General features: G+C 31.7%; 4 protein-coding genes across 8 annotated transcripts in view; 1 reads left to right on the top strand and 3 right to left on the bottom strand.

Annotated features, from left to right (window-relative positions):
- Positions 1 to 17,452, bottom strand: part of LOC144835889 (ATP-dependent translocase ABCB1-like) — a 172,470-nt gene that overhangs the window by 127,767 nt on the left and 27,251 nt on the right. The window lies entirely within an intron of this gene.
- LOC144835904 (inactive C-alpha-formylglycine-generating enzyme 2-like) lies at positions 81 to 5,638 on the bottom strand. The gene is made up of 8 exons (XM_078691024.1): positions 5,527 to 5,638; positions 4,015 to 4,177; positions 3,532 to 3,646; positions 3,207 to 3,251; positions 2,519 to 2,725; positions 2,151 to 2,235; positions 1,434 to 1,578; positions 81 to 966 (listed from the first exon to the last, which is right to left on the bottom strand). Exons 1-8 carry the CDS (start codon positions 5,606 to 5,608, stop codon positions 729 to 731), a joined length of 1,080 nt encoding a protein of 359 aa, XP_078547150.1. The 5' UTR covers positions 5,609 to 5,638; the 3' UTR covers positions 81 to 728.
- Positions 5,224 to 9,102, bottom strand: LOC144835915 (Parkinson disease protein 7-like). Of its 3 annotated transcripts, none has more exons than XM_078691038.1 (7): positions 9,068 to 9,102; positions 8,695 to 8,787; positions 8,312 to 8,413; positions 8,032 to 8,091; positions 7,696 to 7,765; positions 7,091 to 7,177; positions 5,224 to 6,138 (listed from the first exon to the last, which is right to left on the bottom strand). In XM_078691038.1, exons 2-7 carry the CDS (start codon positions 8,773 to 8,775, stop codon positions 5,978 to 5,980), a joined length of 561 nt encoding a protein of 186 aa, XP_078547164.1. In that variant the 5' UTR covers positions 8,776 to 8,787; positions 9,068 to 9,102; the 3' UTR covers positions 5,224 to 5,977. The 3 variants fall into 3 exon arrangements, with proteins under 3 accessions (XP_078547164.1, XP_078547163.1, XP_078547162.1); XM_078691037.1 differs by lacking the exon at positions 9,068 to 9,102 and adding an exon at positions 8,921 to 8,947; XM_078691036.1 differs by lacking the exon at positions 9,068 to 9,102 and having other exon boundaries at positions 8,695 to 8,875.
- LOC144835912 (uncharacterized) lies at positions 10,088 to 17,223 on the top strand. 2 transcript variants are annotated; one of them, XM_078691033.1, is made up of 6 exons: positions 10,088 to 10,131; positions 10,406 to 10,608; positions 14,242 to 14,513; positions 15,331 to 15,482; positions 16,163 to 16,280; positions 16,568 to 17,223. In XM_078691033.1, the coding sequence occupies exons 3-6, from the start codon at positions 14,307 to 14,309 to the stop codon at positions 16,730 to 16,732; spliced, it is 642 nt and encodes a 213-aa protein (XP_078547159.1). In that variant the 5' UTR covers positions 10,088 to 10,131; positions 10,406 to 10,608; positions 14,242 to 14,306; the 3' UTR covers positions 16,733 to 17,223. The 2 variants fall into 2 exon arrangements, with proteins under 2 accessions (XP_078547159.1, XP_078547160.1); XM_078691034.1 differs by lacking the exons at positions 10,088 to 10,131; positions 10,406 to 10,608 and having other exon boundaries at positions 14,083 to 14,513.

Below are 17,452 nucleotides of genomic sequence, written 5' to 3'. Positions count from 1 at the left end.
CAAACATGCTTACAACGTCATAAAAACCTAATATAAACAAAACAAAAATGTATTTACCTGGCAGTCATAGTGTCTACTAGAATATCATAACAGCAAATATTGGTTTTTTTTAATTTGTTTAATTATTTTTGTGCAGAAATACTTGGAAGACATGTAGTGCAAATATAAAAAAAAAACAAATAAAATTTCTATTCTTTAAGCCATGTGCATTGTGATTGGTCAATGTTGGCATGAGGACAGCCAATACCGTTCTGGTATTAAGTTGAGCACTAACTTCACAACCCTACTAAATTCTGATTAGGCCAAATAAAATAATTTTTTTAGTTTCACATTTTTACTCATTTTTTAGCCTTTTGACATATTTAAAAAATTAAATATCACCATAATTTTTAGTTTGTCCAAAAAATAGCTATTTCTAACAGTAAACCCCCTCATTTTAAATCTTGTACATGAAACTTATTATTTTTTTAACGTGGCCTTACCCCATCTGTATTTGATCCTAAATATTTTTTTTTTTACTTTTTCGCATTGTATCTGAACTTCTACCCCTTCGTAGGTTTAGGTATATCCACTCCTCAAAGTTAAAACGCAGTACAATTTTATTCATGTTAAACTAGATTTTTGTTTTTATTTTTTATTTATGTAATTCAATATAAATGATTTTTTTTACCTGGCATATTATATAATCATTTAAATAGAAAATTTATTTTATAAAATAATGATTATCATCATAGTTCCTCTTTTGGTTTAGTTTGGCTACCCTTTTTATATTTTGCTGAATTCAAGTCCGCAGGATTTGGCCGTGTTTGTCGTTGAGGTTTAGGATTTTCTTGTACGTTCTCTTTCTTTTCCTTCTTGCTGTCTGCCTTCTTTCCCTTTGGCGGGGTTTGTGTATGTTTTGTAGGGATGGTCTCGGCGCATCGGAAACCAAGGTTATCAGAGCCAGAGTCCGCAGTATTGCCCATCCTGTAGAAATAAAAATTGTTTTTAAAAATAGAAACATTGATTGCCAGTTTATTTAAGTTGATTTTTTAATTTCATATTCATTTCTTTAAACTGGGTGACCTCATAAGTATAGGACTGTTTTACTAACGGGCCCAGTACAGGACCATCATCAGAATACCAGGAGGGTTAGTGATATGACCTCATCATGCCCATTTTTTGTCACATAAAGTTTGATAGTGTAGACAGAGCTTTACACCATATCTACCCAGTGTAGACAACAAAATAGAAAGTTTGATGTATGTATATGTTATGTCATAGCCTTGTCTACACTATCAAACTTTATGGAAAAATCGTAGTGATATGACATCATCATGTCCATTTTTTGTCACATAAAGTTTGATAGTGTAGACAGAGCTTTACACCATATCTACCCAGTGTAGACAACAAAATAGAATGTTTGATGTATGTATATGTTATGTCATACTTACTTTGTTGTTACACGTGTCATGTGATTAAATGAGCCATCTTTAGTATCTATATAAGATCCACCACGTAAAACATACTGTTTTTCACCTTGAGATGGGTAAACAGAAGATGTCCATTCCCATACATTGCCAACCATATCAAGCATTCCTAATAATTAAATATAATTTTATTTGAAAAACAAATATAGAGATTGTTATGTTGGGAAGAAGTTGTCTTTTTCTTTGGACCGCTTTGGCTTTTACACGCCTTCCTTGCAGCAACACATCACACCACCACGGTATCCTAATTATTTAGTTATGTTATCTTGTGTTATCCATTTTTAGGTTTCATTATTTGAGACATTTTTTGCTAGTGTTTTCTTTGATAAGGTGCCATAGTCAGTCAAAGTTATTCTTTTCTTAAATCAGTCATATTTTTTTTTTTTCCAAAGCTCACTATACAGGTAGTTCTGCATAAACAAGATAAAAAACTAGATGTTTTGTACCATTTTGTATCATTATACTGGTAATGGGGTTTGGGGAGAGATAACATTAGGACCTATTTATGTATTCAGATAAATCCCTTCCTAAGGTGTTGTGTTGGAAATTATACATAACTAACTCTCATTTCTTTGACAACATTATCGCATCTTTCTAAACCGCTCAGAACTGCACATGGGTTGGTCACAATGTCGTATAATGTAATTTATACCATAACAACATTTTTATAGAACACTATACCATAATCATTTTGAGCTGGATATGCGTCCACTGGAGCAACACCATGGTAACCGTCATCCTCACTATTTTCAGAAGGAAATTTTCCCTGTAAAATTCAAATTATATTTTAAATAATAATTCATGATATGGGTACTTTGTCATATTATTATTTTTTTTTAATGGGGGTTGTTTGTGTTTAAAAAAATTGCGAAAGTCTAGAACATTGCAAACAGAGCAAGCATGCTGTTTTTGTTGCTATACATCTTTACCAATTTTCTTACAAATTTTTTTAGGCTTTATAGTATTTGGTGTCTTCAAAATGTTGCATTCAAAGACAATAAATCCAATTAATAATGTCAGTATTTATTTATTTGTTTCCAGTACTTTACCTGCCAAATATTCATCCTGTTCTTTTCAAACCGGTTGCCCCAGGGATACTTCTTGCCCACTAGCCCACCACGAGCTGCTACCTCCCACTCCTTCTCTGAGGGTAGCCTCCAACCTCTCCACTGGCAGTATGCTTTCGCATCATTGAAGCTCACATGAACTACAGGATAGTTCAGGCGTGTACTAATGCTAGATTTTTTTCCTTCAGGCTGCCAAAAAAAAGCATGTTCTGAGATACTGTAGGCCTATTACTGCTAACTTTATAAAGTCACTGATGCTAATCTGGGCTTGATGGTGATGTAAACTTTGTCTATAGCTCTGCCTACACTATCTCTGTTTACACTATCAAACTGTGTGTGACAGAACTGATGTGCCCATATATGGTCATGATGATGTCATACAACTACCATATTTGAGCATATCACTACTGAATTTGAGCACATCACACTTTTGATAGTATAGACGAAGCTTAAGGATAGTTTTGATCGTGTACATAATAGTATTATAGGTGTAGCCCATCGCCTCCTATGATCGATCGAAAACCATCGGGCCACCATCATGAAAACAATTAGCAAATGCAATGTCTACTAGAGTAACATAAATGATGTAAAATCAGTTAGAATTTAGATGATTTTATTTATTTTTTTAATGTCCATTTAATTACATTTTTTCAACAAATCATTTGCTTACCTGTCTCCAATAGGCATTTGGTACTGGTACCCACCAAGGAACACTCTGAAAATAAAATTTATTTTTAAAATAAACACTAATACTGGGATATTTTCTTTTCAATTATAACGTAACAGATAAAACCAAGATTTTTTGTTTTCAAAGATGTACCAACAATATTGGCTATCATCAGCTGTTACATTTATTACAAAAACTATTGTTAATAAAACACTCCAGTAGCCTTTTCAATCTCAATTTAAAGTTCAATTATATTCAGTACAATATCTTTTCCGGATATTTGCTTATTTTTGCAAAGTGCATGTAACGATGTAATTACTAAACTTACTGGTATGCGCTCTTCAATTGTGTTTTTTATTTCTGCTGGTACGAAAGCGTCAAATACAAAGCTCCATTGATAAACCTCCGCTTCAGTTTTAAATTTCTTTGCTCTTACAAATTTTCTGGTAGATTATATAACAAAAAAAAATAATATTTTAAATAAGGAATGCATTTTTTTTAAATATAATTATTAATAACACCACCTTATTTTATTAACGAAATATATGTTTGGCATAAGTTCTAAAAATTCAGGAGATTTGTTTAAAAAAACTAAATTTGGCACAAAATGCATGAACGCTGCGAGTCAAAGAGACAAGTTAAAAATGTGAGACAACTAAAGCTCTGTTTACACTATCAAACTTTTTGTGACAAAAAAATGTGATGTGCCCATATATGGAATAGATGTCATATCACTACCGTATTTGGGCATATCACTACCATGTTGGGTATATCACTACCATATTCAAATCATCCCCAGAAAAACCCTTACCTAAACGCTGCATTTGTTATAGGATATTTGTTTATTTTAAATGGTTTTACTGCCGTCTTTTTCTGGGCGGACTCTCCTGCCTTCTCGTCGACATCTGCCGAGCCTAACAAGAAATCGCCACCTGATATCTCCAACATTTCTTCGTAATGATCATATTCTGGGTCTGAGGACAAAGTATTCATTCTCAATCAACTAGTAAGTTATTTAATTTTTTATTTTAGTTAAACAATCATTAAAACAATTATTTATTACACAGTGATTTATCAATTCTTCTTGTTTGCTAATTTTTTTAGTGATATATTGAAGAAAAAATGACATGTCGACGTTGGCAATATCATGTCTATTTAGATTCTCATCTACCTTTTTAAAAAAATTGAATACATTGTCATTGATAGATTATTTTTAATAATAATAATTAGAGTTAACTATGTAGCTTGCCATACAATTAAAATACAGTGCATCATTAAAAAAAAAAAATATTTATTAAAATGATAATTTATCTGTTTTTTTTATAATATAATAATAATAAAACTGATTTAAAGCAACTATTTATGTGTTGTGACAAAAAAATTTAAAAAATAGCTGTATATGTATTTCTAGTACAATGACATAATGTTGAAATAGTGAATAGATGTTATTTACATAGTTCAATTAATTGTTTGCTATTGATTGTAGTATTACATAATCCTTATTAATAGTACTACACAGCCTGTTTCAGCATCAATGCAACCTGTTGCAGTTCAATAAATAAAGACAACTATTCATTCCTTTGTTTTCATTATAAAAGTTTTGGACTAAACAGTGAATAATAATCCTACGTGGCTTTACTCTGGTTTTAGTTCATTTTTTTTTTACTCTTTTTAATTTTAATGAGTTCCTTTATTTAAAAAGTACAATAACATTTGTGCCCAATGTGCTCTTTATTTTATTAATAATATTAATTGATTTAAAAATGAAATTGTCTTTGTAGAATAATAGGATTTTATTTAGTAATAATGAAGGAATTCACAGAAAATAATAATTGTAATTATGTATCATGGTATTAATTGAACAACGAATAAGATCTATCAAGGCCTAGCCTTAAATTGTGCTTAACTTAATATTAATAAATAAATTGTAATAAATGAAATTGATTTCTCCACAACAATACCAAGGCCATAGCAGTTTAGTACAAATTAAATAATAATTCAATACAATTGGCTACAAATACAAAATTAATAATAATTGTTTTATTAAATTATTAAATCCATAAATATAAACAAGAATAACAAGAAATATTTCATTTTATAGACTCCAAATTTATTTAACACAATGACAGACCTATTATAAATATAAGCTAGTCTAGGCCTAGGTTAAACTTTGTAAACAAGGTACTCGTCATACGTGGTAGTCGGCGGTAGAGTCTAGAAAAAAGTAAACAGTACCCGGTGAAGTAAAAGTCAGTCGGGGTTGGGTAAAACATGAAGATATTCGAGTTAATTAAAAGTAATCATAACATTTCTCTGTACTAACCTGATGGTATTTGCTTTTCTTTAGCTGCATAACAAACATAACATAATAGACAATTTAAAAATATTAATATATAAGCGTTCATGTTTACCTCTTCCTTCGCAGCAGACAGACCAAAAAATTATGAATGATCAAAATGTGAATTGCATGGAAATCACTCAAGCATTCAATTCCCTATGGCACGCCACGTGGGCATTACTATTACTTGCTTCATGCAAAAGCATTCATATCAATACAGTATTGGTTCTCTGTTGGGATGTTGGTTTCTTGTACAAATATGGAAATTACATTAGAAAAATCTTGTTCTTTTTTAGAGATAATCAGGAATTTTATTGACTGACTATTATCTCATAATTTAAATACCTAAAAGAATACTTTTTCTTTCTTCAATTGTTCTGGAATATGTTTTGATTTTCAGTGTTCAGGTTATTTTTAATCCATTGTGCTTTTTGTTTTAAACTTTCAGCAACATAGGGGGAACAATCTTCTCCACCACATCCTTGCCTTTCAGAGTCTCTACAATGCACAGTGCAAATTCAAAAGCTGTTCCTGGACCTCGACTTGTGATAAGCTGACCGTCCCGGACCACGCGTTCTTCCGAGTATGTATACATCCCTAGAATAAAATTAAACGATTACTAATTTTCTTAAATATCAATCCATTTTTAATAATATTAAAGCCCCCTTCCCTACGTTTTTTAGATCTAATTTAAGATCACAAACTATATTTAATGTAAAAATAATACTATATGGTCCTATTGCGATAACTTTTTTCGTCTTTAAACGGTTAAAAATGTGAAAAATAAGTCGATTCTAATAATTATAGCGGCCCGCTATAAATCCCAAAATGCATTGCTCGCGGATTGATATTTTTGTTTTTCACCTGTAATTCGCCCACTTTTCGATCGATCGTGAGGCCAAAACAAATGGAAGACTCCTAACTTTCAGCGAAAATACCGGGTTTTCCCCAATTTGTATCAACGGAGTCTGGCAAAAATAGAAAGACAATTAATGCAGCAACTATACAACGTCAGGCTAGGTATATAGCTAGCGTACGATGTTCGTACGTTACCGATGTTTACCAGCTAGGCCTGCAAAACTAAGCCTAGCTAGGCTAGGCCTAAGACCGTCCACGAGAGGTCGATCGCCGCGAGCTACTTAGGTAGTGCATTGTTTCTCACTTTTTATCATAATTTACCATAAAACGTACATTTAAGACAAGGAATGACATGGTTTAATGTTTTTAAAGTGATATATATGTATTATTTTCCAAAAAACGTCCAAAATTGCAGGGAAGGGGTCTTTAACATTTCACTATTCCATACTGAAAACCAGATCTCCTCAAACTTTGTTTTACTGTCCGACATTTTCTGAAAATGGTGTTATTAGGTATTTTTATTATTGATTACATAATAACCAGGTCAATAAAATATAGATTTTTCTTTTTTATTTAATTTGGTATTTGAAAATTTTAAAATTGTTGTTGGCAGAAAATCCATAAAAAAATTCTCCTAAAAACCACTTTGAATAGAAATTGTTTACATTAGTGACCATAGAATTTGGCATACCTGAATTGATGAGTTTTTCTGACACTCCTGGATGTGACGTGATGGTCTTCCCTTTTCCAATTCCATGACTCAGTAGGGCTGTGGGACCTAAGATAAATTAACACAGTTTTTAGTTTTAAAAAAAATGTTTAAAAAAAATGTGAATTAGCTCCAGTCATTTATTTAATAGAAACTAGGAATGATACCCACCCCTCGTTGTTTTTTAAATGTAGTTGAAAACCCTGGACCATTCTGGTCATTTAATACATGCAATACCAAAAACTTGTATAAGAAACAAATGGTATACAATATGGTATTTACCAAAGGTTGTGTAACAAACAAATGTTGTAACAGATGTAATATTACACTTATGACCCTGTGAATTCAATTGCCACATGGATTTTGTTTCAGAATAAATGAAAAATACAGGCATTTTATCCAGTTGTAATTTTGTGTGAATTGACAATGTTTGTTACTGACTACAATGACGGATTGTTTTATCACATTTTGAAACAATTCTAGGGTTGGTGGGTCAAAAGTCTTATTCATCCCCACAATGGTAAATTACACTGGATGAGAAGTGTTGGTAGGTGCCACCATGCCTCTCCAGCATCTGTGTTACGTACCAGCGCAGATGGCAGCAATGGTTCCATTCTTCTTCTCCTGCTCCTTCAATACGATGCCAACAGCAGCAGACTGAAAACAAGCAACAAATGAGTAAACAAACAAGCAAAATAATACATTTTATTTGTTATTATTTAGCAAAATATGATTATTCATTGTTTGTCTATTTTTTAGTCTTATAGTTTATACTGTATACTTTATTATGCAAGGAAAATTTTACAGAAATTGTTATTTAAATATATTTGTATTTATTGAGGAAATAAATATTGAAATAGACGCATAATGTCATGTGATTGTTGATGAATCTGTGGTTCTATTTTTTTTTCCATTTTTATTACCTCAGACAAATTCTTTGCACCGCCCCCGCCACCAGGTAAAATAATGACATCATACGGCCCCTGGAAAAGAAAAAAAACAGACAGAAAGAATAAATTACAGTATTTAGTTATACTTTTACAGTACATCTATGGAAATAAAATATGGTACAAATTCTCTGCCTAATGCATGAAAGAATCAAATAAGGTGCAATATATTATATATTTCAAGATATTTCAAAGATACAGTATTTTTAAGATATCCCCTTAAAAGTAGAGGTTCCACCAAAAGACCATACTGTACCTCTTTGACTGCATCCTCAACACTTTTGTCTGGAACAATTACAACATTTCTACTGCAAGTTACTGGAGCGATGCCTGTAAGACCTGCAACTGTGACATCAATCTGCAAAAATTATATATTCTTCTTAAACATATAATCTTAGACATTTTAAATTAATACTGCACAGCTCCGTATCCTTGTCTTTCAAGGGGTTTCTTCCTGCATACAGATCAGCTCTTTACAACTCCCTGGCTGCTGCATGTGCAGCCATGCAGGAGGCAGAGCCATAATTGCTCTGGCAGGCAGGAGGAACTTTGGTGCATGTGTCTCTAACTATGATATTTTTTACGGTATGTGTAGCCTAGCTTATACGGCGACTACAATTTTAGAACAACGTAACGTACCTCTGCTCTTCGTAAAACATCAACAGGAATCACAGTTTCCATTTCTTCAGCTCCATCAGCAAGAAGCAAAAGTGCTTTCATGACGGATCTATCCTGTTATTGAAAGATTCGCAAACTTAATTCCTATCTCGGCTAGGCCTAGGCTAGTAGTAAGTAGGCCTCCTTTCATCAACATCAACAACAAATCACCATCCAAGCCCCGCCCCTTTATGCAAATGAGGTTTACATGGACTGTCGTCTGCTAATAATTTATTGCAGTCAACACATTGTTTTTGTTCGTAGAAATGATCTTCAAAATAATACTATAAAGAAATTCTATAAGAAATTATGCATCAAAACACAAATACATTATTTATTACAATAGAACTTTAACCTTATTTTGATAATGGAAAATGTTGTTTCGAAAGCATTTGCGTTACATGGAAAAAATACTACTAACTACCCCACTTTACGTCTGGAAGTCAAAGGCATAGCCTGCCCTCTAATGAGCAGTATAAATCAAATTAAATGTAGCCCACCCTCTAGAGTAGGGCTACTACAAACTTCGAATACTGTACGTACATATTGATACTGTAGCTAATCTACACAACTCAAACCATAATGCCATGCAATCCTTTTCTTCGTGAAATTATTAGAATAATGATAATAATAGTATCTATATCAAAACATGCATGGTGCAGTACTCCATTCGGATTGGAGAATTAGTTGTATTGATTATTTTTTCACTCACATATTATTTTAATCGATTATGATTAGGTTTGGCCCCCGCTTTTGCAATAAAGTATTATATTATATAGCTTATAAGTTGTAATTTTTAATGTATAAAATATTAGATTGTGCAATATACCGTATTCCATATAGAAAAAAGATCTACAGACAATGTGTTACATTACGAACATTGATTTGCGGTATATTACGTATATTCAGTTGTTAATGAGACTCTACATCTTAGATACAAGATACAAGCCTACTTTATTGTCAAAATTTTACAATTTTGAAATATGTTTTGTACCACAGTAGATCATTAAATAATACAAAGTAAAAGTTACTATCTTTTAAAAGTTTTGATTAAATAAATTGCATACCAAAAACAGTGTTGAAAATCTGAAATTGTTTTCTGTGTCATAAGTTAATAATAATCATTAAAAGATGAGAAGCCAAAAGCAATGTTAAATTATTATAATTATTTTATCTTTTAAATTATTAACTTATGATATAGAATCTCATTCGTTATTTAAAAAAACGACTTGTGGCTACATGAAAGAGAAAATGACCAATTAGCAATTTGTTTCAATGCTTATGTAAATCTAAGCCAATCAAATTGTTAAAAATGCTAATTTGAATATCAAGTGATCAGCATACCACGATTCTTTAGGTTGTTCATTTTCTACGAAGAGGGGAAGCGTGCCGAACAAAATGGTGACAATAGTAAGCCTGGTGAGTTTAATACATGGTGCTCTACCACCATATCTATACAAAATACATAAGCACAGTCTAGATAATAATAAATAGGACGCTAAAACCGCTAAAAGTTCAATCTGTAGTCGAATAGGCTTAAAGAATTAGGACGAAAGAAAATCGGGTTTGATCGTTCACCTGTTCAATGACGATGTTGTTCATGTATTTACCATAGGTGTTACAGTGGGTCTATTGATGGTGGCCCATCAAGCATTTTAAGATAATTATATTGCATTTTTGTTTTTATTTGTAGGTCATTAAAAGAAATTTAACCTAAATCGCAAGTTCTTTTGGACCTATTTCTAAAACTTGTCGATGAAGAAAAATAATTCAAATAAAAAGATGCACTGCTGGCTTACTGGAGTCTATTGCGTTAGGTGCTTCCCCAAACCAAGTCTTTCTGGGATATTATTATTGTTTCATCGTAGCTTTGGAGCATCGGTCCATCAAACAATAGTAAGAACTAATACCACCGAATCAAAATATTATTTTGCATAAATAAAATGTTGATTCAAATTTGTAGAGTACTAACACACATAAGATTTGCTACCGTGCGTATTATTTTGACGATTTGATTGGTTGAGTTAACTGGTGGGGTTGACAACCTCTAAAAACATTTTCGCTTTACTTTAACGTCTCTGCGCATGCACACTTTGCACGCTCGGAATAATAACGACCGGTTGAAAAGAATTATAATTTTAGCCGTTATAATTCTTGGGTCTTGTGTGTTTTTTTTAATTCACAGTGCATCTGCTCAACGAGAAAGCATCAAACTTTTTTTACAGGTGATTTTAGGAAATAATTTTTAAGATAGGCCTACTGATTATTTGGTTGTATCATGCATGACATGTAGGCATATGAAATCAATATTGTTTATAATTTGATTATTAATATTATATAACATGTCGAAAAAAATATTGTATCAATAGGTATAGGCCTACATCAATTGCCAATTATATCATAGAATAATGTGCTACACGTAATAAATGTTCAACAATTCATATGTATTTTTACAAACATATGGATTTTGCAAATGTTATTATTGCGTTATTATCATGTTTGTTTCACAGACAGATAGGCCCCAATATAGAATTAGTGGGATAACACGTGGTTCTCTTCAACAAGATCTCTGCGGCGTCCGATTTAAAATTAGCTAGTTTGTGTTCATCTGTAAGCCATTGTGTTTTAAGTGAGATATGTCCCACAACATATCTTGTTTATTCATTTAAATGGTTGAACATAGAAAATGTATTTAGAATAGTATTTTGTTACAATTGTCAACGTCGTATTCACATTTATTGAAGTGGAAGTTTGGAAGTTTTTTTATATTATATATTTAATTAATTTCTGTGACAATACTGAATTGTCCTAAGACATGTCAGTTGTGTCATTGTGAGTTTTGTGTCAATTAAAACATCATCAACGTCACTACATCGACACTAACACTCTCGTTTCCCCTTCACGTGGCATCATCACCAAAAATGTCACAATGCAATACTTGAATTCGCGCCAAGTAATGTATTTGTTATTACATCATCATATAAAATGTTTTGTTTTTAACTAACAATTTTAGTCATGCATGATATAACCCCAGTTGTGCAACTTAAGTATCCTGGTTTATTGTATTTTATATATGTGTACAGGTGGCACACTAAGGTGGGTTACTAACGCGGCAAGACATCGCTCTGGACATCCGGGCTTCTTCAAAGTAGTTAAGACCTCATGGTAGTTGCTAGGCCTGTGTATTTACCTCTTTCAGGAATCGTAACAGCCGAGTGTGTGAAAGTGGAAATGTGTATACAGTGTGTGTAAACTATCTTGTCAATTCCTGGGTCTTGTTAAATTTAAGTCAATTAATTTTGAGTTTAAATAATTTAACTAAATTGTTTAGGAAAATCGACTCTTATGGAATTTATTGGTCAACAATTATCAAAATTAGTGTCCATTTTCGCTTCCAATTTTTATCATCAAAGCAATTATAATATTTATTTTGTTAGGTTTGTCTAGCTTTTTACATTTTAATTGATCATGTCGCGCTTCATACTTTTAAAACTATTGAACAAAAATAATACAGATTTCTTCTGATTTTTTATTGATGCAAACAAAACTTGTTTTTGTTTTTATCAACTACTATTTTGTTTTCATCAAGATTTTGTTTTCATCAAGATTTTGTTTTCATCAACTACGATTTTGTTTTCATCAACTACGATTTTGTTTTCATCAACTACGATTTTGTTTTTATAAACTAAGATTTTGTTTTCATCCACTACGATTTTGTTTCAATCAACTACGATTTTCTTTTCGTCAACTACGATTTTGTTTTTATCAACTACGATTTTCTTTTCGTCAACTACGATTTTGTTTTCGTCACTACGATTTTGTTTTCGTCAACTACGACTTTGTTTTCGTCAACTAAGAATTTGTTTTCATCAACTAAGATTTTGTTTTCGTCAAATACGATTTTGTTTTCGTCAACTACGATTTTGTTTTCATCAACTACGATTTTGTTTTCATCAACTACGATTTTGTTTTCATCAACTACGATTTTGTTTTCATCAACTACGATTTTGTTTTCATCAACTACGATTTTGTTTTCATCAACTACGATTTTGTTTTCATCAACTACGATTATGTTTTCATCAACTACGATTTTGTTTTCATCAACTACGATTTTGTTTTCATCACTCCGATTTTGTTTTCATCACTCCGATTTTGTTTAGTAGGCCTACATATTCAGGCTCTATTAATAGTGTTTTTTAAGATAACTTATATTAGCCTACTCGGCTGGGGATTGCATTATTTAGTGATATTATCTCGAAAAAGTTGTTAGTACTCTGTGTAATAGCATTGAGTGATGTAATAGCGATTTTAGATCAGCATGTTTTATTTATGTGCAGTATTATAGCCTATGTTTTATTGAAGTAACTATTCGTATAGAGTGGTCTTTCGTGACAGAAGACTGTTTTGTGTAGGCCCATGTTTTGTTAGCACGTCTTTTAGGGTATAAGTTATTATTCGGCCTAGGTATTAGCTACAGTTTCAATTTAGCTCTATTATTATAATAACCTAGGCCTAATAATCAATATTAATGATTTAATTTATTAGCTATATAGTATATAGATTGTGGCTTTAATTATTTACTGTGCTTTGATGATGAAATGACATTTATGTTTAGATTAGCAATGTTTTTGTTATTTATTATTTTTTTATTTAAGTTATGGCTTGTGCTCAATTTGTATATTGTACAATTACTGGTAAGTCGTGGGTGGGTACAAATTAATTTAGTACGGGGGTAAGTTTGTGTTTACACAATGGATACAAATGGTGGTAAATTTGGTGGGTACAAATTAATTTAGTATGGATGTACGGTAAGTTTGTGTTTACACAATAGATAAATAGTGGTAATTTGGTGGGCAAATTAATTTAGTATGGAAGTAAGGTAAGTTTGTGTTTACACAATAGATAAATAGTGGTAATTTGGTGGGCAAATTAATTTAGTATGGAAGTACGGTAAGTTTGTGTTTACACAATAGATAAATAGTGGTAATATGGTGGGCAAATTAATTTAGTATGGAGGTAAGTTTTATACAAATATTGGTTTCGGGAAGGAATGATTTGGTATGGAGATAAATGTTTTTCTACTAATCAGTTTGTTTATCTAATATGTGTTGTGTTAAGTTGATGTAATTATTTGTTAGTATGATTTATTCATATGTGTTTTGTTGTTGTTGTGGTACAGTTATACTCCTAATTATGATTATTACTAACCTTTCGTCAGTGGGTACAAGTGTGTATGGAGTGCACGCCTTGCATACTTCTACCCACCACATAACCTAAAGGTAAATATATAGTCAATTCGATTAATATGCAATATTCATTTTCTTTAAATTAATTGGGGTTTCCTCCGAGAACTTCGGTTTTCCCCTCTGGATTTACTTTAAAAAAAGAGGAATAAATGTGGCCTTCACGTGGCCCTCGTAAGTACCAATGACTAACTGGGAAACCGACACCTTTATATTCCCACGCTTCGATGTTGTGTTGAAAAATGTGAGATATTTAAATAAGCTTTTTTTTTTTTATTTTGCCAAGTTTCTAGGTTGAGGGCGCTGTTCAACGAATAAAAGAAAATAAAAGAGTGCCACAAAACAAAAATTATGTCATCGAATTTGGGAATAAATTCTCAGCTACAAGATTACTTATCAAGCTCTAAAAAGAATAGTGATTCTTCGTCACAATCTTCATTATCTTCGCAATCACTTAAATCATGGGTTTCATTTGGAAGGTCAGAACCATCATCTCCAAAAGAGCAGGAAAATGGTTGGTATACCCAGGCTGCCGAGGATCCGTTCTGTCCAAGTTTGGTAAGTGTTGTGCGCGAGAATATAAGCTTTTGCCCGTGGTGGAAGTGTCCCACCCAGGTCAGGTTCTCACAACCTAGGCCTAGAAAAATAGTTTACATATGAATTGTCAGAGCTTGCAGTATGAAGTGTAATTCTTCTATATTGTTGTTGTACCTTCAAGTCACATTTTATTTAGCCATCTAATGATTATGAATTTATAATAATAATCTAGAATTACAATATAACTAGCCTAGGCCTGGGCCTTAGAGTAGGCCTAACTAAAAAGACTAATCATAACTCCATGATGGACTAGCTAAGCGGCCTAATAATAATAAACTAAAGAGTACTATTATTAGACTTACCTGTCTCTCTGTAAATTATATGAATTATATGTTTTACAGTATATCCAAAAGATGTCACTGTGTTCATAATATTATTACTATCATTGATAGTAATAATATTATGATGATAGTATCAATCATTGATTATTACTATTTCTTTAATTGTTATGTCTGAAGCTATGCACATGCATGTATACTGTCCCTACTGTGTGACTTAATACAAAACTTATTATTAAATAAATATCGTAGCTAGGCCCCTGGCCTATATAACACATTAAAAACAAAATGTTTTACAAATTGGAACATTCCTAATCTAATCTCTTTAAATACTTACTTACTGTACTAAGTAGTAATCTCTATATTAAATGTAATCCCACAAAAATATTAACAGTATGCCGAGAAAGCTGAGATTTTAAGAAATGCTTCCAAAATCAATAACTGAAAGAATAGGTCAAACATTACAATAATTAATAAAATTAACCTCTTCTTCTTTCCAGAGTAAACGTCAACGCATTCTAGGTTTCTTTACTCTGCTTCTAATGGGAGTTTTCTGCTTTGTAATGGCTGGTTTTGTTGCTCCATTTATTGTGTTAAAGGCGAGAAAATTTGCTCTACTTTACACTATGGGAAGTTTATTTACAATTTCAAGGCAAGTACATTTGTTAGATCTTTGGTTTTACAACAATGCAAGTTAATTGTATGAACACATACTGGTAATAGAGAAGTACAGTAGCAATACTTGACATACAAACTTGACAAATCATAACATGGCTTTAAACTACAGCGTACATTCATGGTTAGATATTATCTTTATAATTAATAATTGTGAAACCAGACAGAAAGATACCTAAAAATATATACCATAATCATGTTTAAACATTGATTTTTTTTTTTTTTTCGGCATCAGTACATAAAAATCAGAGACATACAATTAAAAAATAGCAGTCTAAACATTGCTGTGCCTTAAGCTCAGTCTACACTATCAAACTTTGTGACAACAAAATGTGATATGCCCATATATATCACTACCATATTTGGGGACATCACACTTTTTTGATAGTGTAAACAGAGCTTTATAGAGTTAACATGGTAAATTATACTGTTTACAAAGATTACGTTCTTTACTCTGAATTTAAAATAACTTTGTTTTGAAAGTTTTGCTAATATTAAATTATTTTATTTATAAAAAGAAAAAAACTACAACAGGACAGTTTAGATTGCAAACAAGTTTGGTATTTGTGATTATTAATATGAATTTTTAGCTACTTTCAGAAATTGTCATTGTTTTATTATGATAATAATATTGATTTTTTTTCTTTTTTTAAACAGTTTTTCTCTACTTTGGGGTCCTTGGGCTCACATAAAGCATCTGTGCTCTGTACAACGTTTACCATTCACAATTGCCTATTTTGGAACTATGGCTGCTACGTTATATTTTGCTATGGTGGTAAGTTTTCTTCCTACTCTTCATTTATTTTATTATTTCAAATATTAAAAAATAGAAGCAGTTTGAATGTCATCATCACCAAAATATATGGTGTGAAATAGAATGCATCCAAGAATGCAATATGATAAATAATGAACTCTTGTCTTTACCTTTATATGGATACTAATGTTTATACTCTTTTGCATTGATGGGCACCGACTGTTGCGTATTCATGTTGAACATGTGTTCTGAGAGTGAGATTATAAAAAACACTAAACTAATTGTAAATCTTTCTTTTTATTTCTCAGACAAAATCAACCGTGTTAACATTCGTGTGCGCAATCTGTCAAGTAATCGCTCTCACATGGTACATTATCAGTTACATACCAGGTGGCCAGACGGGACTAACGTTCTTTGCGAAGTTGTTCTCCTCCGCAGCCGGAAAGGCAGTTTCAAAAACTTTACCTGTTTGATAACAAAAACATTTCAGATAAAAAAATGTATCAAATTTATAAAACGGAGTAAGCACACGGCATGGCGCTGTAGGTGCAGTGCCCAATAACTGCCGTAATGTAATGCAGGCACGAATCCATGTTATAAACATTATATTTGACCCACTGACTTGTGTTGCTAGAACTGCTTGATTACAATACATACAAAGAAATGGGACCAAAAGTTCATCACGCTGTAATACAGTACATAAAGATGTTTTGTACGGCAAAAATCATAAACAAATTAAGGTGAATAAAATCCTTTTTTATTCACCTTCCCTAGTGCCATATGCATTAATTAGTGATACAAAACAAGTCTTTCATTAATGTAATGTAAGGATTTGGCCCTTTATTTTATTTGGTATGGGTAAAAAGGATAGATATCATGAAAAGTTTAACTAATTTTATAATGTAAATAATGTAATCTTTCAGCAGCCTATATACATCGTATTGTAAATAAATATAATTTATTATTTCTTTGTGTTGGTTATTTTTTTTATTGAAAAATGTTGTTCATAAAGCTCTGTCTACACTATCAAACTAGTGATATTCCCAAATATGGTAGTGATGACATTTTTTTGTCGCATAAAGTTTGAGAGTGAGGTGTTGTTTCTTTACCATAATAAGCAGCAGAACTGGGTACACTCTAGTCTCATTAGTTTCGAATAGTTTTACTATATCCCCTGTATTATTCAATAGTAT

Source organism: Antedon bifida, chromosome 2, assembly GCF_963402885.1.
Source record: "Antedon bifida chromosome 2, ecAntBifi1.1, whole genome shotgun sequence".
Classification (NCBI taxonomy): domain Eukaryota; kingdom Metazoa; phylum Echinodermata; class Crinoidea; order Comatulida; family Antedonidae; genus Antedon; species Antedon bifida.
The sequence above is the reverse complement of the archived record's forward strand: the minus strand, read 5'-3'. Positions and strand labels throughout refer to the sequence as shown.